The sequence below is a fragment of the Jaculus jaculus genome, chromosome 4, assembly GCF_020740685.1.
Source record: "Jaculus jaculus isolate mJacJac1 chromosome 4, mJacJac1.mat.Y.cur, whole genome shotgun sequence".
Lineage (NCBI taxonomy): Eukaryota > Metazoa > Chordata > Mammalia > Rodentia > Dipodidae > Jaculus > Jaculus jaculus.
Genome location: NC_059105.1, coordinates 124,334,240 through 124,355,438, shown reverse-complemented (window position 1 = coordinate 124,355,438; position 21,199 = coordinate 124,334,240). Strand labels below are relative to the sequence as shown.

Here is a 21,199-nt window from a genome sequence, read left to right as displayed (position 1 = left end):
TGTCCCCTTTTCCACAAAATTCCCTGAGCCATGGTGGATGAGTTTTAAGTCTACTTCAGCAATGAGCTCTTAGGAGCCTCTGGATCTCTACCTTGGTAGGTGGTGAGTATCCTCAGGGACTGTTTCCTACACCCTGGCACTGATTATCAGTAACAGCATGGAAGCAGAACTCTTGCTTGTCTCCCCAGTCCTCTGTGGTTTCAGCTGAGGCTTGGCTGAAGTGCAAGGGGTAGTTTATCTCCTCTGGTCTCGCTATCTTCTGAAAAAGAAGAACAGATTCTCCAAAGGAGAGTGAAGTCAGCATAATTTAAATGGGATAAGTATTACTAACTTAGGGGGAATTTGATGTATGTAACTGCTCTTTTAGCCAAAGACTAGTGAGAGCTTAACACTGGAGAACATAATCTTTGTCTCCATAGAATTCCGATCTGGTTCCCAATTCCAGATATGGGTTCCTTTACACTGAGCTGACATCTTAGCCAATCAGAAAGCTACTGATTACCCACTGAGGCTATGTGCCACTATTGCACTGGCATTTACATCGTGTCAGGGTGTTTGATTCTGAGTAGCTTAGATCTCTGGCTGCTCAGACCATTGTTGGCCACTTTCCCCCAGTAGCTCATGTAGCGCTTTTCAGCACTAGATAGGTTGTCCGGGGACTGGCTTTCTTCTGAATTCCAGCCAGGTCTCTCCATGCTCTGTGTCAGCAGCATATGGTATCTTCAGCAATAGGGTTCTTAGCTTTTGCCTCAGGCAGGTAATCAAATGCTTTGACAGAAAGCTGCCATGATTTGGGGACTTCCTAGATCTCTCCAATCAACAGCTCAATGTGAGTAGCAACAAATCTCTGGTACTGGGAGTTACAGGTCAGAGACACAAAAAAAATTCTTTTAAGCTTAGACTTCATTCCACTATCACAGAGCCCTACTTTTCAGGTGCTCCCCCCTTACTAATTTTGAGGATTATATCTTTTAGGCTATCTGCAAGGATAAAGGTTTCTAAAGTACCAGTTCATTTTGGATTTAATTTTGTGTTTGTTTTCCCCTCTCCCATTTTCCTCCCCTCCCCCCAAACCATTCCACCCCTATTGTCTGGGCCTTGAGTTGCCAGTCAGGTATGACAGCAACTCAAGCAGATCCAGATTAGGAAGCACAGATAAGTGACACCATGTGGCATTTATCTTTCCGTGATTGTGTGAGTTTGCTGAGTATAAACTGTTCCAAGTCTATCCATTTTTCTACAAATTTCTTTCTTTTTGTTTGTTTTTTTGAGGTAAGGTTTCACTCTAGTCCAGGCTGACTTGGAATTCACTATGTAGTCTCAGGGTGGCCTCGAACTCATGGGAACTCACAGTGATCCTCCTACCTCTGCTTCCCAAGTGCTGGGATTAAAGGTGTGAATTACCACACCTGAATACAAATATCGTTGTATCATTTTTAATTTTCTTTTTTCTTACTGCTGAGTAGAATTCAACTTGGGTAAATGTACCATAACTTTGTTATCCATCCATCCAATGATGGGCATCTGGGTTGATTCCAGTTCTTAGCAATAATGAAATGAGCAGCTATAAACATGATTGAGCAAGTGTCTCTATACTGATGCATGGAGCATTTAGTATAAATGCCCAATAAGGGAATAACTGGGTCTGTTGGTAGATCTATGTTCATCCTTTTCAGGAACCTCCAAATTGATTTACATAGTAGTTGCATACATTTACACCAATAGTGGATGAGGATTTATCATTCCCCACATCCTCACCAATGTTTGTCATTGTTAGATTATTTTATTTTTGGGTTTTTGAGGTAGGATCTCATGCTAGCCCAGGCTGACCTGGAATTCACTATGTCATCTCAGGGTGGCCTCAAACTCATGGTGATCCTCCTACCTCTGCCTCCCAAAGTGCTGGGATTAAAGGCATGCGCCACCTCGCCCAGCTATTGTTAGATTTTTTTGAATGATTGCCATCCTTAAGGTGTAAGCTCATGGATGTTTTCCTGATGGGTAGGTATATTGAAGATTTTCTTAAGTGTGTATTAGCCATTTGTAATTCTTCCTCTCAGAACTCCCTATTCAGTTCTCTGCCCCATTTTTAATAGTTTTTTTTTAAAATTATTTATTTATTTATTTGAGAGCGACAGACACAGAAAGAAAGACAGATAGAGGGAGAGAGAGAGAATGGGCGCTCCAGGGCTTCCAGCCTCTGCAAACAAACTCCAGACGCGTGCGCCCCCTTGTGCATCTGGCTAACGTGGGACCTGAGGAACCGAGCCTCGAACCGGGGTCCTTAGGCTTCACAGGCAAGTGCTTAACCACTAAGCCATCTCTCCAGCCCCTCTGCCCCATTTTTAGAGTGGGTTGTTTGATTTTTTTTTCTTGCCTAGTTTTTTGAGTTCTTTGTAGATTATAGATATTAGGCTTCTGTTACTAGAATAGCTGGTGAAGATTTTCTCCCATTCAGTGGGTAATCTATTGGCTCTGCCTATGGTATGTTTGTCTGTGCAAAAGCTTTTTAGCTTCATTAAATCCCATTGGTTGAGTGATTATTTAATTTCATGGGCTACTGGGGTTTTGTTCAGGAAGTCTTTCTCCATTCCTATATCATGGAGAGTGCCTCCTATTTTTTTTTTTCCAGTAGGAGAAGAGTATCAGGTCTTATATTGAAGTATTTAATCCATTTGGACTTAATTTCATATATGTAGAGATGAAAGACAGGTGTGTGGATCTAGTTTCATTTTTCTACATATGGTCATCCAATTTGTCCAAAATCATTTGTTGAAGATGCTGTCTTTTCTCCAGTCTACATTATTGGTCCCTTTGTTAAAGATCAAGTAGCTGTAGTTACTTAACCTAAGGTCTGAGTCTTCAATTCTGTTCCATTGGTCTATGTTTCTGTTGTTATGCCAGTACTATGCTATTTTTGTTAGTATGGTTGTATAATATATCTTTAGATTTGGTATGATGATGCCTCCAGAAGTTTGTTTTGTTTTGTTTTTGCTGAGGATATGTCTGGATATCCAAGGCCTGCTGCCATTTCATATGAATTTTGAGATCATTTTCTCAGTCTCTGTGAAGAATGACAGTGGTATTTTTATTGGTGTTGCATTAAATCTATAAATTTGGTAAACTTGCCATTTTTATAATATTAATTCTATCTATTCAGGAGTATAGGAGGTCTTGCCATCTTCTCAAGTCCTCTTCAATTTCTTTCTTGAGTTTTTTTATGTTTTCATTATATAAGTCTTTTACATACTTGGTTAGTGTTTTTCCAAGTTATTTAATTTTTGTTGTTGTTGCTATTGAAAATGGGACAGCCTCACTAACTTTTTTCTCTGTATATTTGTCCTTTGGATATAGAAAGGCTACTGACTTTTGTGCATTGATTTTCTATGCTGCCACTTTACTGAAGGAATTAATCACCTTTAGAAGTTTTGAGATGGAAACTTTCTGGTCACTTATGTATAGGATCATGCCATCTGCAAATAGGGCTAACTTGACTTCTTCCTTTCCTATCTGAATCCCCTTTATTTCTTTCTCTTGTCTTATTGCTTGGACTAGTACTTGTGTTTGTGATGGTTAAGTTTGTGTCAACTTGATCTGTAGACATTTCTCATAAGTGGGTCTTTGAGGTTGCTTCCAGGAAGGATTAACTAGAGGAGGAATCCTTTCCCTAGAGTGGGTGGCCTCTCTCAGAGGGGGGCAGCTTTATCTAAAGAAGCTCTGGGAAGGAAAGTATTCTCCACTTCCCACTGGCTGCCAGTGCTGCTTTCCAGTGGACTGAGTAGCTACTGGTTTCCTTGACTCTCAGGCCTGTAACCTACTATTCTTGGATTGCCATAAACTAATCTAATAAAGTCCCTTTTTAATTTTTTTTAATTTTTTGTTTTTTATTTTTATTTATTTGAGACCAACAGAGAGAGAAAGAGGCAGTGAGAGAGACAGAGAGAATGGGTGCGCCAGGGCCTCCAGCCACTGCAAATGAACTCCAGACGCATGCGCCCCCTTGTGCATCTGGCTAACGTGGGTCCTGGGGAATCAAGCCTCGAACCAGGGTCCTTAGGCTTCACAGGCAAGCGCTTAACTGCTAAGCCATTTCTCCAGCCCATAAATTCCTTTCTAATACAACTTATTCTATTGGTTCTGTTCCTCTAGAGAACCCTGACTAATACAGATTGTGGTACCAGGAGTGGTTCTGAGAGACCAAATATAACCATTTTAAATAAAAAGGGCCAGGTCTGACTGAAAGAACTAGGGGGCAAATGTGCTGGCCTTTGCTTCTGCAAACTTTGCTTGCTTGGTCAATTGCTGCCTTTCTCCCTAAAGTTTCTGAGGAATCTCCACTTCAAGGACATTGCAGAAACACTCCACTGCAGGGGCGGGGGCTCTGGCCTCCCACCACCTGCTTAGATAAGAAACTGAGGAATCTCCACTTCAAAGACAATGGAGATTAGTTCATCTGCTTGGAGTGCCACTAGCTCCTGCCCCCAACTTTGCCTGTTGAAACCCCAAGCCAATCAGAACTATTTAAATAACCAATCATGTATCTGTCCCCTACTTCTTTGTTCAAATTCTTATATGAACCCCTTGCCCCAAAAGAAAGGGGCTCTCTCCCTCACTACCACTGGACTGTGTGGACAGAGCCCAGGCCTAGGTTTGCAATAAAGAAACCTGTTGCTTTTACATTCGAGTGTCTCAGCTTCTGTGGCAGTTCTCTGGGAGACTCGTGGGTGACGGGGGACTTGGCTCCTGGTCAGGGGTTTTGGCACAACAGTTCCAGAGAAACAGAATTGTAAGGATGGATTTCCCTAGTGGGCTTGGTGCTCTCGGAAGTTGGCTCTTCAACTTCAGTGCCACTAAAGATTCGACTTGTAACAAGGAGAGCACTTTTACTGGTAATAGGGAGGGCACTAATAATCCCTGGTATGAACTATTTAAAGAACTCCATGAGATAGATGTATTTGATGATCCTGAGTCATATCTTGTGAAGAACAAGGAATTTAGTGACTCTGTATCTAAAACTTTGGAATATTTGTGGAAAAGTAAGATGAATGATGATGCTGGATGGTTACTTCTAGCATCTCTGGAGAAAAGCAGAAGCTTAAAAAGGAAATTTCCAAGCTTAAGACCCACATACATAATCTGAAGGTTTCTAATGATGCCTGGGAGGACAGTTAGTATCCTTTCTAGCCAGAACAGGGCTCAAATTGCAGAGAACCAACACCCAGCTCTCATTGTAAGATTGGCTAACTTGCAACATAAGCTCAATTCCCAGCCTCACACGCTATCAGAAGTTAAAGTGAGGGCACTGATTGGAAAAGAGTGGGATCCAATGACTTGGGATGGGGATAGGGAAGACCCCGAAGAATCTGGGGAAAATGAACTCTCAGATTCTGAAGAAGTTGTTATGCATGAGAATGTGGTCTCCCTTCCTTTAGTGGCAGTTGCATCTCCACCCCTACACCCTGAAGTCTTGCATTCTTCACCCTTGCCTGAGGGAATTACTCCTTCTTTGTCTGGGGAATCAGCAATGACCCTCCCTGCAGCAGGTATTGATGTTTCTCAGTGCACACCCATCTTTGCCTCTAGGCCTATAACAAGGAAGGCTAGGCATTCTCCTAAAGGTGAGATAGAGGAGGTGAGGTACACCCCTAAAGAACTTCAGGAACTTTCTAACTTGTACAGGCAGAAGCATGGGGAATATGTGTGGGGATGGACTTTAAGGGTGTGGGATGATGGTGGAAGGAATATAAGATTAGATCAGGCTGAATTTATTGAAATGGGCCCACTGAGCAGAAATTTTAGATTTAACACTGCAGTTCGTGCAGTTGAAAGAGGTGCCAAGAGTTTATTTGATTGGTTGGCTGCAGTATGGATGGCCTACTGTGAAGGAGCTCAAGCCACCTGATATCTCTTGGCTGAATGTTGATAAGGGGATTAAAGGGCTCAAAGAACTTAGAATGCTGAAGTGGATTTGCCATGTGAACTCATTTTTGTCCCCACAATGGGAGCATCCAAAATATATGCCCTTCACTAAGACTATAAGAATCAGATTTGTGAGGGGAGCACCAGCATACTTAAAGTGCCCAATCATTGGGTTTTTATGTAAAGAAGACATCACAGTGGGAGCCACAGTTGCTGCATTAGGTGACTGAGATGCAATGGGTCTAACTGTATCTCAGAGTAACAAGGGCCAAGTAGCATCATTGAATCACCAAAGGTAAGGTGAGCATGTTTACCATAATGGACAGTGTAGGCAAAACAATGCTTGTAACAGTATGACTCATGTAGATGTTTGGTACTGGCTGATTAATCATGGTGTTTCCAGAAGTGAAATAGAAAAAGCCTACTAAGTTCTTTCTTGACCTGTATAAGCATAAAAGTTCCAGAGCAAAGGAAAAAGAGGCCACTTTGAATTATAGCAACAGAGAATCAAGGCCTCTTAACCAGTTTCCAGACTTGAGCCTGTTTATAGCTCCTGAGTCCCTTGACTGAAGGGTGGCCAGGTCCTCTTGAGGAAGGACCCTCCCACAATCCCCAAAAGTTTCAATATTAACCTTAGTCCTATCCTTCCTCAGAGGGCCTGCAGTCTTTTGCTAGGGTAACTGTACACTGGGGGAAAGGTAACAATCAGACCTTTCGGGGCCTACTGGACACTGGCTCTGAATTGACACTGATTCCAGGAGACACCCCCCCCCCCCCAAAGCATTGTGGCCGACCAGTTAAAGTAGGTGCTTATGAAAGGCCCAAGAATTCAGAAGCTCAGAAATACTATCACGCTCCAAAGGGAGCTTAAGCGGGCCACCTGCATACCTCAAACTCCAGGTTTTACTCTCTGTCAGAAGCAAGTAAAGAATCCCTCTTCTCATTGTATCAGAGCCCACTTCTAATATAAAACTAGGTAAAAGGGCATGAGATAGCCCTCAAGGATGGGAAATGAGTAATGAAGTGAACCACTTATTTGGTTTCTGTAAATAGCCTGCACCATAAGCCTTAATAGCCCACACTGTAAGCCTTAGTAGCCTACACTGTAAGCCTTAGTAACTCGCACCATAGGCTGTAGCAGCCTGCCTCAGACCACCAAGGTCATAGGAGGCTGATACCATACTCTGTTACCCCCACCTAAGGAATTGCACAAGTGCTGACCTCCAAGGTCACAGGAGACTGATACCACACTCTGCTACTCCCACCCAAGGACCTGCGCAAACGCTGACCACCAAGGTCATAAACTAATTGGCTTAGAAACTATGGGGTGGCACCAACTGACTGGCTAACACCCTGCGGGGCTCCTAATATTAGAAAATGATTGGTCTAAGGCACAGGCTTTGTTAGAAACCCTATAAAAACTGTCCTGTTCCTGCATTCAGGGCTCTGCAGTCCTCTACCCCTGTGCGGTGTACGACTGTGGGCCCCAGCGCGCTTGGAATAAAATCCTCTTGCAGTTTGCATCAAGACCGCTTCTCGTGAGTGAGTGATTTGGGGTGTCGCCTTATCCGGGCAGAGTGTGGGGACCCCTTGTGGGGGTTTTTTCCTACACTTACAGAGGTCATGTGATCAATGGAGTTTTGCAAATGTTAGACTGACAGTGGGTCCAGTGGGACCCGAACTCACCCTGTGGTTATTTCCCCAGTCCCAGAATGCATAATTGGGATAGATATACTTAGGAGTTGGCAGAACCTCCACATTGGTTCCCTGATTGTGGAGTAAGGGCTATTATGGTTGGAAAGGCCAAATGGAAGCCATTGGAGCTCTCTCCACCAGGAAAAATAGCGAACCCAAAACAGTCTGGAGGAAATATAGAAATTAATGCCGCTATAAAGGACTTGAAGGATGAAGGGGTGGTTGTTCCCACCATGTCTCCCTTTAACTCTCCTATTTGGCCTGTTCAGAAGACAGATAGATCCTGGAGAAACTTAATCAGGTGGTGACTACAATTGCAGCTGCTGTACCAGATGTGGTTTCTTTATTGAGCAGATACCTGGTATGCAGCTTTTGATCTTGAGAATGCTTTATTCTCCATACCTGCCCATAAGGACCACCAGAAGCAGTTTGCCTTCAGCTGATAAGGTCATCAGGACATCTTTACTGTTTTACCTTAAGGTTATATTAACTCTCCAGCCTTGTGTCACAGCTTAGTTCACGGAGATCTTGATCGCCTGTCCCTTCCACAAGGTGTCACATTGGTCCATTATATCGATGACATTATACTGATTGGATCAAATGAGCAAGAGGTGGCAGAGGCCCTGCCTTTATCTGCAAACATTTATTCTCCCTTTGAGAGACAGCCTTTGGCCTGCTATTGGGCCTTAGAAGAAATTGAATGATTGACAATGGGCCATCAAGTTACCATGCAGCAGTCCATCATCAAGTGGAAGTGGTATATCCCTGACCAGGCTTGAGCAGGCCCTGAAGGTACAAGTAAGTTACATGAGGAAGTTGCCCAAATGCCTATGGTTGCTACTCCTGTTGCAATGCCTTCTGTCCCCAGGCATGCACCTATGGAATCATGGGGTGTATCCTACGATCAATTGCCTAAAAAGGAGAAGACTAAGGCATAGTTTACAGATGGTTTAGCATGTTATGTTGGCACCTCCCAGAAGTGGAGAGCCACAGCATTACAGCCCCTTTCTGGGACAATATTAAAATGCTTTGTTCTTCCTTTCTTTCTCTATTAGGTAATTAATAATGACTAAGATCATGTTGCTAGTTAACCAATGATGAATTTATATTTGACTTATTATATTAGAAACTAAGCATTCCTCAAGGAGCTTGCGTGCTTCCAGTTGTATGAGGGATAGTTATATCATGTTAGGTGGAATTATGACATTGTTACTGTCTTTATTTGGAAATTAAGTATAATGTAAGGAGATATGATTTGATGTCAACTTGACACAAACTTAACCATCACAAGTCCACTCTGTTCCTCTAGAGAACCCTGATTAATACAATGTTGAAGAGCAGAGGTTACAGTAGGCACCACTGTCTTGTTCCCAATCTCAGTGGGAACTCCTTGAGTCTTTCCACATTAAATATTATTTGGGCTTTGGGTGCTTTATATATAGCCTTAATTGTGTTGAAATGTGAACCCTCCATGCCTATTCTTTCCAGCATTTTGATCATGAAGTGGTGTTGTATTTTGTCAAAGACCTTCTCTGCATCAATTGAGATGCTCATGTGCTTATGTGGTGTATTGCATTGATTGGTTTTCATCCCTGCATCCCTGGGATGAAGCCTATTTGATCAACGTGGATAATGCTTTTGATGTGTTGTTGAATTCACTTTGTGAGGATTTTGTTCAGGATCTTTGCATGTAAAATCATCATAGATATAGTCCTATAGTTTTCTTTTCTTTTGCCTTGCTGTCTGGTTTTGCTATTGGGTGATAAAAAGAGTTGGGAGGATTCCCTGGTCTCTGATTATGCAAAAGAGTTTGATAAAAATTGGTTTCAGATATTCAATGAAGGTTTGATAAAATTTGGCTGAGAAGCCATCCAGTCCTGGACTTTTCTTTTTGGGGAGGTTTTTGATGATCTTTTCAATCTCCATGGATGTGATAGGTGTGTTTAGGAGATTAATCTGCTCTGAATTTAGCTGTGATAGATGGTATTGCTAGGAATTCACCCATTTCTTCCATATTATCCAATTTTGTGGAGTAGAGATTTTGGAAGTATGCTCTGATGATTCTTCTAATTTCTTTGATGTCTGTTGTGACCTCTCCTTTTTCATATCTGATTTTGTTAATGTGAGACTTCTTTTTTTTTTTTTTTGCTTGATTGAGCTGGCCAGGGGTTTATCAATCTTGTTTATTTTTTCAAAGAACCAGGTCTTTGTTTCATTGACTTTAAAAAATTGTTTTCTTAGTTTCCAATTCATTAACTTATACTCTGACCTGGATTGTTTCTTTCCATCTAGAGCTCTTAGGGTTGAATTCTTCTTCTTTTTCCAGTACCTTTAGGTGAATAATTAGGTTATTAATTTGGGATCTCTCTCTCTGTCTTTGTTATGAAGGCATTTAGCACTATGAATTTTCCCCTTAGGACTGTCTTCATTGTGTCCCATAAGTTTTGGTAGGTTGTGTTTTCATTATCATTCAATTCTAGGAATTTTACATTTTATTTTTTGATGTCTTCTACAACCCATTCATTGTTTAAAAGTGTGCTGTTTAGTCTCCAGCAGCTGGTGGAGTTCTTGATGAGTCTCTTGTTGTTGATTTTTAGCTTTAAAACATTGTGATCTGATATGATGCAGGAAGTTACTTCAATTTTCCTGAATTTATGGAGGCATGATTTATTGCCTAATATATGGTCCATTTCAGAGAAGGTTCCATGGGCTGCTGAGAAGAACATGGACTCTATAGAGTTGGGGTGGTAAGTTCTGTAGATGTCTGTTAGATCTAGTTGAACTATTTTCTTTTATAGCTCTATTATTTCCCTGTTGATTTTTTTTTTTGCTAGGATGATCTATCTAATGATGATAGTGGAGTATTGAAGTCTCTGACTATGATGGTTTTGGTGGTTATTTCTGTTTTGTTGTCAAGTAGGTATTGTTTTATAAGCTGTAGTGCACCTATGTTTGGTGCACATAGCTTTATGATTATGATGTTCTCATGTTGGATCATTCCCTTGATGAGTAAGAAGTGGCCTCCTCTGTACTTTTTGATTACTTTTGGTTTGAAGTCTATTTTCTCAGTATTAATATAGCAATGGCTGCTTGTTGTTTATTTCCATTTGCTTGGAATATCATTTTCCATCCTTTCACTCTGAGGAGGTGTTTATCTTTAGTGGTGAGATGGGTTTCATGAAGACAACAGATAGAAGGGTCCATTTTAGGGTCTACCCTGGTAGCTGTGTCCTTTTTGTTTGCTTGTTTGTTTGAAGTAGGGTCTCTCTCTAGTCCAGGCTTACCTGGAATTCACTATGTAGTCTCATAGTGGCCTCAAACTCTTGGCAATCCTCTTACCTCTGCCTCCCAAGTGCTGGAATTAAAAGCATGTGCCACCACCATGCCCAGCCTAACCTGTATCTTTTGATAGGTGAGTTAAGACCATTATTTTTAAGGTTATTACTGTAAAGTTCAAATTAATCCCTGTCACAATGAGGTGCTTTATGGGGTTTGGTGTTTCCTTGTTTTTTGTACTCTTGTGAGCCTGATCTATTTTTGGTTATTGTGATCTCTCTTTGTCTTCATTGTTAAGAGTTTTAACTATGATGTGCCTTGGAAAGTTTCTTCTTTATTCCTGTGTGTTTGGTATTGTGTTGCCTTCTTGTATCTGGATGGGTCTCTCTTTTGAGAGATTGGGAAAATCCTCTTCAATAATTTTGTTGAATATGTTTTTCATGCCTCGCCTGGATTTCCTCTCCCTCTGGTATACCAATGGGCTGGATGTTTGTTCATTTTAGATATACCACAGTTCCCTTGTATTCTGTTCTAACCTTTTTTTTTTTTCCAGTCAAATTAAGCCTACTGTCAAAAGCTGAATAATCTAAGAGATGATTCTGTTCAATTTCATTGATACAATTGTCAGGTTTTTAAAAAACTTTTTTGTTTTTATTCTTATTTATTTGAGAGTGACAGACAGAGAAAGAGAGAATGGACGTGCCAGGGCTTCCAGCCACTGCAAACGAACTCCAGATGCATCCCTTGTGCATCTGGCTAACGTGGGTCCTGGGGAATTGAGCCTCAAACCGGGGTCCTTAGGCCTCATAGGCTTAACCGCTAAGCCATATCTCCAGCCTTTTTTTTTTGGATGGTTTGCTTCCAGCTCAGCCTGGGAAATAACTGTAACCCTACTGAAGAGCAGCCTTGGTAGAGATTTCTCAGTTTTCTCACTTTTGTTGGCTTTTTTTTTTTTTTTTTTTTGTATTGTGGTCTACCCATCTTGGAGAGATACTTTATTCTATTGAGGATAAAGCAAGTTTTTGTTCTTGTAGGATCTTCAGAGGGTGTTCTGTTTTAAATGTGAACCAGATTGGCATAGTAGTGTACAATGGGTTATATCACGGTTGCACCAATTGTGGAGATTGCAGGTACATCAAATGTACCTGGAGAACTGGGAGCTCTGGCCTACTCACTCCACCTGCATGTACTCCTTAGCATATGGGAATCACAGGTTGGAGAACCAGGTGCCAGAAAGCTGGAGAACAATAGGCAAGAGGCCTGCTCCTACAGTGGCCTGTGTACCTTCTGACTCAGGGGAATAGGGATGTTGGTACCCAGGGGCCAGTCAGGACATTACAGCCAAAAGGCTGTTTCCACAGCTCCCACACAGGGCCAGGCCTCCCAAAGCCAGCACAGGGGGACCTACAGGGACCAGGAAACTGGGAGGAGTCAGGGAATGGGGATCTGGCCTACTCACTCTGCCTTGTGCACCCTCTGGCATGCACCATCATTGGCAAGGTATCTGGGAGTCGGGAACCCAGGGGTACTTTAATCAGGAAGGTGGAGCAAGGGGCCTGCCTCTACAGATAACTTGCTGGGTCCAAGAAGCCCTAAGCCAGCCACAAGGGGACCTACCAGGACCAGGAAACTGGGAGGAGCCCCAGGGAACAGGGATACCCCTAAGTGATTTCTTAATGAATCCATCAAATTTTAAAAAAATTTTGTTTATTTTTATTTATTTATTTGCGAGCGACAGCAAGAGCAAGAGAGAGAATGAGAGAATGGGTGCGCCAGGGCCTCCAGCCACAGCAAATGAATTCCAGCCTGTGCCCCCTGGTGCATCTGGCTAACGTGGGTCCTGGAGAATTGGGCCTCCAACCGGGTCCATAAGCTTCACAGGCAAGTGCTTAACTGCTAAGTCATCTCTCCAGCCCTGAATCCATCAAATTTGAAATGTGAAATATTCCATAGGTCAAACAATCAGAGAGAGAGAGAGAGAGAGAGAGAGAGAGAGAGAGAGAGAGAAAGAATTGGCATGCCAGGGCCTTAAGCTGCTGAAAACAAACTTCAGATGCATGCACCACCTTGTTTATCTGGCTTACATGGGTCCTGAGGAATTGAACCTAGGTCCTTAGGCTTTGCAGACAAGTGCCTTAAGTGCTAAGCCATCCCTCCAGCCCTGAAAACAATTATTTAAATTTTTTTAAATGATTATTTTGAAAACAAAAAATAAATGGTAGTTTAAAAAGGGGACACATTAAAACAAGATATGAAAATGCCAATACAATAAACAGGAGGCTATGTCATATTAACCAAATGGATGTAAGGGTAAGGACTGAAACTAGAGCCAGCAATGGCACTAATACATACAGATTTATTCTGAAGTTCTACTGATAAGAGAAAAAAGTCTGAGATGTATTAAATTTTATTACAAGGGCCTAGAGGTTAAAGGGGAGGAGAGATGAAAGAGGTTAATCAGTTATTAGTTTGAGGTTCTGTATTAGCTACTTTCCTTACTGTTGTGACCAATCACATGCCCAGAATCAACTTAAGGAAGAAAGGGTGTATTCTTGTTTCCAATTTTAAATGGAAACATTCCATCATAGTTAGGAAGGCATTGTATCATGAGCAGGAAGTCCACTGGTCACACTGCAGCATAGTTAGGAAGCAGAGAGTGAACAGGAAATGCAGCCAGGGAATAACCTCAAGGTGCACCCCCAATGAGAGCTTCATTCATCAAGTCTCCATTTCTTAAAGGTTCCACAACCTTCCTGGAGTGTACCAACAGCTAAGGACCAAGATTTCAAATACATGAGCCAAGGGGACAATGGGTATAAAACAATGAAGTGCACATTAAAACTGCATTTTGAATTCAATCACAAACTCCTAGGTACCACTGCATCCTGAAACCCCAGCGAATCCAGAAACAGCATGACTTCCTCTTAGGGACTATCCCCAAAGCTTCACATCCCAAGGACTCCCTCATCTGTAGCATTTGATTGTCTCACTATTTTTTTTCTAAGAGACACCAACTTTAGGTCATTTCCTGCTTAGAATGGATTGCTTTGGTTTCTGAGTGGGTCACTTGTATACTAAACTAAAATGTAAATAATTCTTAAGAGCAAAAAGGAACAAAACACCCATTTATATAATAAGAAGACTTAAATCACTTATGAAAATTTGCCACAATGCAAAGATATTGTCCAAATAGATTGGATCAAGAATACTTTACATGATATCTATGTTGATAGTTCTGAATTTCTCTGAGCTGATAAACAGCAGGTTCATTTAAACATCCACAAACCTAAGGAACAACCCTCATGAGTGCAGTGTGGTGCAGGTGGCACACAGTGGCACTGGGCACCTGCAGCATTGCATTGGATGCCATCTCAGCTACTGCTGATGTCCCCCCATGGGACATCTCCCATCCTGGGTGACTCAACTGCTGTGGAGCCATTGCTCTGCCAAAGTGGGATTGTTGTTAAGCCTGGCTGGAAACTATGCTGACAATGACTGAGACTCAGCAGTGAGAGCAAGGAGTGGCACTGAGTCAGTCATTCTCTGTGTATAAATTACCTTCTCAGAAACTAAAGTGCCTTCAGCAAGCCAGGAACAGACCATGCCACAAAATATAACTTTTTTGTCACTTGTTTTAAGCCTCTGGATTTAAAGTCTGCCTAGCTTAGCACCTTCACTCAAGGCTATAACTAATTTTTTTGTTTGTCTAATTGGTTATCTATTGATGTACTATAAATAGATGTTGATGTAAATATTTTCACTTATCTAGTATTTTAAAAATCTAGTATTCTTTCTAAGAGCTTTAACAGTTCCCAACATTGTACTTGGGAAATAGTACCGGTTAATAAAATGATTGCAAAAATGTTCTAATGGTCAATCCTTTATTCAGGTGTTCTGTTTTAGGACTGGGTCATAGTCTTGGAAGCAACTCCAAATTAAATTGTATTATTAGCATAACACTGCTAAGCTGCTGTGTGTTTAACTAAGTAGAAGTGATCCTATCCATCAAATATTTGAGATATTTATTCTTTTGGTAATTTAATTAAGAAATACTTCTTTTTCTAGTTCTTTAAAAAAAAAAACCACATATTTTATTTATTCATTTGAGAGGGAGAAAGAGGCAATTAGAGACAGAGAATGGGCATGCCAGGGCCTCCAGCCACTGCAAACAAACTCCAGATGCATGTGCCTCCTTGTGCATCTGGTTTATGTGGGTCCTGGGGAATTGAACTGATACCCTCTGGCTTTGCAGGCAAACGCCTTAACCACTAAGCCATCTCTCCAGCCCTCTTTCTTTTAGTTCAATGATGAGGCTTCCATAGCTGAAAAGAGGATTCAATAGGGAAATTGAATTTCTGTTGTTTAAATGCGGACATGTAACTTTGCTGAGACTATTTATAAATGCAGTTTAATCAGGAACATTAAAATAAAATTTTGTATTTATTCTAAGAGGAAAACAGAGTTCTAACTTAACCCATAGCAGGTGTTGAGGCGCATGAGAAAGAAAGCACAGAAGTGACAGCAGAGTTATGAGAATTCCATCTCGATAGCAGTCATTAGAGAAGTTCTCTGTCTCTTAAGAGGGTCAGCTGCAGTTCTGTGCTCCTTCCAGTCTCCAAAAATTTGTAGACCTTCGGTTATTAAACTGAACTGTCAAAAAACTTTCTTATGGGACTGGAGAGATGGCCTATCAGTTAAGGCACTTGCCTGTAAAGGCCAAGGACCCAGGTTTGATTTCCCAGAACCCATGTAAGCCAGATTCACATGGTGGCACATATGCCTGGAGTTTGTTCGCAGTGGCTGGAGGCCCTGGTGCAGGTCCATTCTCTCTTTTTCAAATAAATAAATACAAATTAAAATAAAAAACTTTCTTATATAGCAGACAGTACTGATTTAAAAAACAAATATTAGGGTTCAAGGTCATTAAGTTTGATATTACAAGATAGTCATTTGATAATACATGAAAAGAAATAGTTGAAAGATTTAACACTGTCTAGGCAACAAGTTACATTGCTTGACCATGGCTGCCAACCATCTTAACCTCTGACCAGGGTTGTGCACATAGCTGAGCTCAAAGTGAGTAAGTGGAAAGTCATGTTCAGACTTAGTGCTGATGCAGTAGGGAGGGAGGGTGGGGTAAGGGAGGACAGGTGGGCTAGAAACAGCAGCTGGTTTTGAAGAGTCTATTTATAACATAGGAGATTAGAGAAACAATTTGCCTGCTCTGAAAGCAAGTAGCAGATGCAGCATGATGGGGCTTCTTTTCCAGCATGCTATAGCCTCATGACAAATGGTGCCTCTGACTCTAGTGACATGGACAATCCTTCATAGCCACTAAGACAGAGTTAAAATAAGGAGCAAAGCAAAAGCCCAAGAAAAGCTGCTACTCTCCTAGCAAAAAGCTTTGACAGAAATAGTGCACATATTACTGAAAACAAGAAAAATGAAAAGTTCTTTGGCAAGCATTCCAGAACTTTCTAATTCTCCACACAAAAAAGTAACTGCTGTATAACAGGTTTGGCCCCATGATAGAGTACAATATGTGTTTTCTACGTGAATCTCAGATGAGTTTGAAGATAGACTTTTACTACAAAGTGAAAACGATTGATCTTGACGAAAGTGTGTTATCAACTGGAGGCTTGGCATCTTCTTACCTTGTTGTGGCTATTTTTTCTCCCTTTTTCCAGTCCCAAAATACAATACAGTGAAAATCGTCTAAACCAACTGACACCAGACATTTTCCATCAGCTGTATGAAAGCAAAATGAATGTCACATGAGTAATTTTTCAATGAAAAATGAAATATTTGACTGTAAATGAGGAACAAGAAATTTACCTTAAGAAGGGTATGCTTGACAGTAAAAATTGAGCTCCCTAATGTATGTCTTATGACTGAAGTCAGTCACTGACCCAGCATTTCGGTCTGAGATGGAGTCAGAAAGAAGAGCATCTCAGGAAAGTGACACAAACCTTGTCTATTTTGTGACAGATATGTCTCATGACATTTACTATGCCAAGACAGTCATTTGACTTTGTGACTCTGAGTCTATTTTCCACACTCAAAAACATCCATATATGCCTGGCATGAGTGGCGCACACCCTTAATCCCAGCATTCAGGAGGCAGAGTTAGGAGGATTGCTGTCAGTTTGAGGCCAGTTTGGGACTAAAGAGTGAATTCCAGGTCAGCCTGGGATAGAGTGAGACCCTACCTCAAAAATCAAAGGACAAAAATAACAACAATGGCAGCCACAACAATAAAAAAAATAACAGACTTGGTTTAATCCTTATAGAAATAAAATTTAACTTCAAAAGTTCTTATGAGACATTATTTTTATAATTAAAAGGCTTTAATTTCTTATTTTCCTCATCTCACATGCAATGTGCTATTTAAACATTTTGAAAATATAAATAAAGAAAAGTTTAAGCTGGAAATATGGCTCAGTAACAGTTCATACTTGACATGCATGTGGCCTGCAGATTGATCCAAACACCACAAAAAGAGGAAAATATACATATTATGTATATAATATCTACATCAGGAGCATTTTTCTTTTCAGCTATTAAAAAAATTCTAACTATAGTGAATACATAATTACATTTGAAATAAATATTGCTAATTTACTTTTTCCTTTCAGAGGAGATTCAACCAAACATTTCCTTTGTGTGTTCCCAAAGCTAGATTCTGAGGAGCAACACTCTCTGTTTCTCCCTGCAGCCACATACTTGCTAGATAGATATGTGGGCCAGCTCTTCTGCATCACAGTTTCCTCTAAACCTCAAAGGACCATCCATTAAGATAAAAAAATATAAGTATGTGATAAGCTGCTTCTTGGAGTTAGCTTGTCCACTCAGGGTACCAACTTTTACTTGCAAAATCAGTCAAGACTAGACCCTATATGAGGGTTGCCAATTAAAGTAGAAAAAGCTTTGCCAAATTGGAATTTCAGATAAATTATGAAAAATTTCTTGTATGTCTCATGCACAATTTGTATCTGTGTTGTATATTTATACTAGTACCATGGAACATGTTTATCTGAACAATTACTTATTTGAAATTCACACTTACTTTAGTCTCTTATATTTTTGCTAGTTGTTTGAGACAAACAAGAAAATTTTAAATCTGACAAGTGTCCTTCAAGTGCCAACTAGTGCCTACCCTCTGAGTGTCCTTGCTTGTGTAGAGGCCTCCACCAACCCAACGGAAATGGAGACTTGTCTAGGAGGAGAGATAAGACGGAAGAAGTATCTGACTTAGCAAACCAAATCCTCCCTAGCCCTTAACCATTTCTAAAATCTGAGGCAAGTGTTCAAAGACTCCTTGAACTTTTACCTGCAGCTGGATGGGAGGACCATTAGCCATTACATGGAGACAACAACATGCTCCTACAGGAATAAATCACTAAGTGATCACTTTAAACAACTAATGACATGCATCCTTGTACTTGAATGTCACTAGGCTTTAAAGTGGGCAAGATCTCTATACACTTCCTATCCATTATCCATATCATTACTTTCCTTTATTTCTTCAGATGGCTTAGCATACTTCTGTATCATAAATTCTTTTTAAAATTGTCCTATTTCCCTTGTAATCACTACACTGAGCTGGTTTTCAGTGGACACTGATTGTATTGGTGACACTGGAGATGAGGAAGATAAAGACAGAATGTGTGTATGGGTAGTGTAAAGGGAAAGGACATGTGCTGCGTTACAGCTAAACACTTGGTTTAAATTACCACTCCTTTCAAGAACACTAAAGAAATGCATTTTATTTCTACTTTTTAAAACAGAGGAAAGTTAAAGTCTTTTTATGCATTCACTAGTTCTCAAGCTTAGCATGTCTTCTGGGAGCCATCTTGCTAGATTAATACGGCCCTGTCAGCATGCAAGCATCTACACACTGATGACATCTTTAAAAACTTATATCTCCCAAAGAAGCCCTAAGGGTAAGCAGATTTTGTGGGGTAATAATGGGGATTCTTTTTAGAATTTTTGCATGTCTCCATTTTCCCCACATAGTTATGACCTTTTTGCCCCAACAAAAGCTGCCTAGCTGTAGGTAGCAATGGAGAAGCTACACAAATCAAGCAATGCCTCAACAGCCACACCTCTTTGGGGATGGGGACTTTTCTTAAATCCTGCAGGTATAAGCTATTTCTGCATATCAGCCAATTTGGAAATATAATTGGTGACCTTTTTATTTTTTTAATCTGGTTTTCATTTTCCCTGTAAGGACTTGACCTTACCTTTGAAAGTCTATTGTTCCCAAACAAAATAGGGTTTAAAAAAATATATTTTGAGTCATTTTATTATAGCCTAGGTAATGTCCTTTCAAATGCACCCAGTCACAGCATGTATTAATCATGGAGGGTTGTGAATAGTCTAGAAATAAATAATTAATTCAATGGAACTTAATGTCAATAGTAAAGGGCAAATTAGAAAGAGAAAATTTTTATTCAGACAGTTACAAGTTGATCCTCCTATTCAGAACTCATTAAAAATACATTGATTTTCTCAGTTTAACACAATGAATTGAGTTAGTCTTTGATGTGCTCTTGTGGAAATCTGAATTATTCTGTGAAAGTTTAAAAATATGTAGATGATATTTAAGATAAAAAATGTTTATATGGCTGAACTTTCCTCTTTCTAACCTGGCTTTTTATTCCTGTGGAGGCATTTCATCACCACTAGCACCAAACAGGGGAAAAAAAAAAAAAAAAGGTTATCCTTTCCCTAGAAAATGCTAAAAGAGCTGCTCATGAGTGAAATGACAAATCCATTCCTTCTCGCCCATGAAAGCCCAAATTATAGATCATTCCAAAAGAATTTCTAAATCTTAATTTCCTTTATAAAAGTGGCAAGGAATAGATTAATCTAAACCCTTCATATAATATGCATTTGCATCTTTCTTTCACAATTCTTTGCTTCCTATTTCCAGAACATTTTTCCTGATAAGATGCAAAGTAGTATTAGTCCTTCTCCCCTGCCCCCATGCACACAAGGACTGACAGGTGGTTGTAGGTGATGCACATGGCTGGGGCCACCACCTAGACCACTGGTCCTGTTTACATGGTTCAAGAGGGACATCTAAATACCCTCTTGACTTATGAATTATAAAGTGAGCTCATGTTTTTTTTTTTTTAATTTTTATTAACATTTTCCATGATTATAAAATATATCCCATGGTAATTCCCTCCCTCCCCACCCCCACACTTTCCCGTTTGAAATTCCATTCTCAATCATATTACCTCCCCATTACAATCATTGTAATTACATATATACAATATCAACCTATTAAGTATCTTCCTCCCTTCCTTTCTCCACCCTTTATGTCTCCTTTTCAACTTACTGACCTCTGCTACTAAGTATTTTCATTCTCACACTGAAGCCCAGTCATCTGTAGCTAGGATCCCCATATGAGGGAGAACATGTGGCGCTTGGCTTTCTGGGCCTGGGTTACCTGACTTAATATAATACTTTCCAGGTCCATCCATTTTTCTGCAAATTTCATAACTTCATTTTTCTTTACCGCTGAGTAGAACTCCATTGTATAAATGTACCACATCTTCATTATCCACTCATCTGTTGAGGGACATCTAGGCTGGTTCCATTTCCCAGCTATTATAAATTGAGCAGCAATAAACATGGTTGAGCATGTACTTCTAAGGAAATGAGATGAGTCCTTTGGATATATGCCCAGGAGTGCTATAGCTGGGTCATATGGTAGATCAATCTCTAGCTGCTTTAGGAACCTCCACACTGTTTTCCACAATGGCTGGACCAGATTGCATTCCCACCAGCAGTGCAGAAGGGTTCCTTTTTTTCCACATCCCCGCCAACATTTATGATCATTTGTTTTCATGATGGTGGCCAATCTGACAGGAGTGAGATGGAATCTCAATGTAGTTTTAATCTGCATTTCCCTGATGACTAGTGACGTAGAACATTTTTTTAGGTGCTTATATGCCATTCGTATTTCTTCCTTTGAGAACTCTCTATTTAGCATTTAGCCCATTTTTTGATTGGCCTGTTTGATTCCTTACTAGTTAACTTTTTGAGTTCTTTGTATATCCTAGATATTAATCCTCTATCAGATATATAGCTGGCGAAGATTTTTTCCCATTCTGTAGGTTGCCTCTTTGCTTTTTTCACTGTGTCCTTTGCGGTGCAAAATCTTTGTAATTTCATTAGGTCCCAGTGGTTAATCTGTGGTTTTATTGCCTGAGCAATTGGGGTTGTATTCAGAAAGTCTTTGCCAAGACCAATATGTTGAAGGGTTTCCCCTACTTTTTCCTCTAGCAGTTTCAAAGTT

The 21,199-nt window shown here is 40.4% G+C and overlaps 1 protein-coding gene across 7 annotated transcripts in view; it reads right to left on the bottom strand.

Moving 5' to 3' along the window:
• Eml6 (EMAP like 6) overlaps positions 1-21,199 on the bottom strand; it is a 460,853-nt gene that overhangs the window by 92,178 nt on the left and 347,476 nt on the right. For all 7 annotated transcript variants that reach the window (XM_045147997.1, XM_045147999.1, XM_045147998.1 and 4 more), the window contains exon 16: positions 16,545-16,638. In XM_045147997.1, coding sequence (XP_045003932.1) covers positions 16,545-16,638 — 94 coding nt within the window. The remainder of the gene's footprint in view (positions 1-16,544; positions 16,639-21,199) is intronic.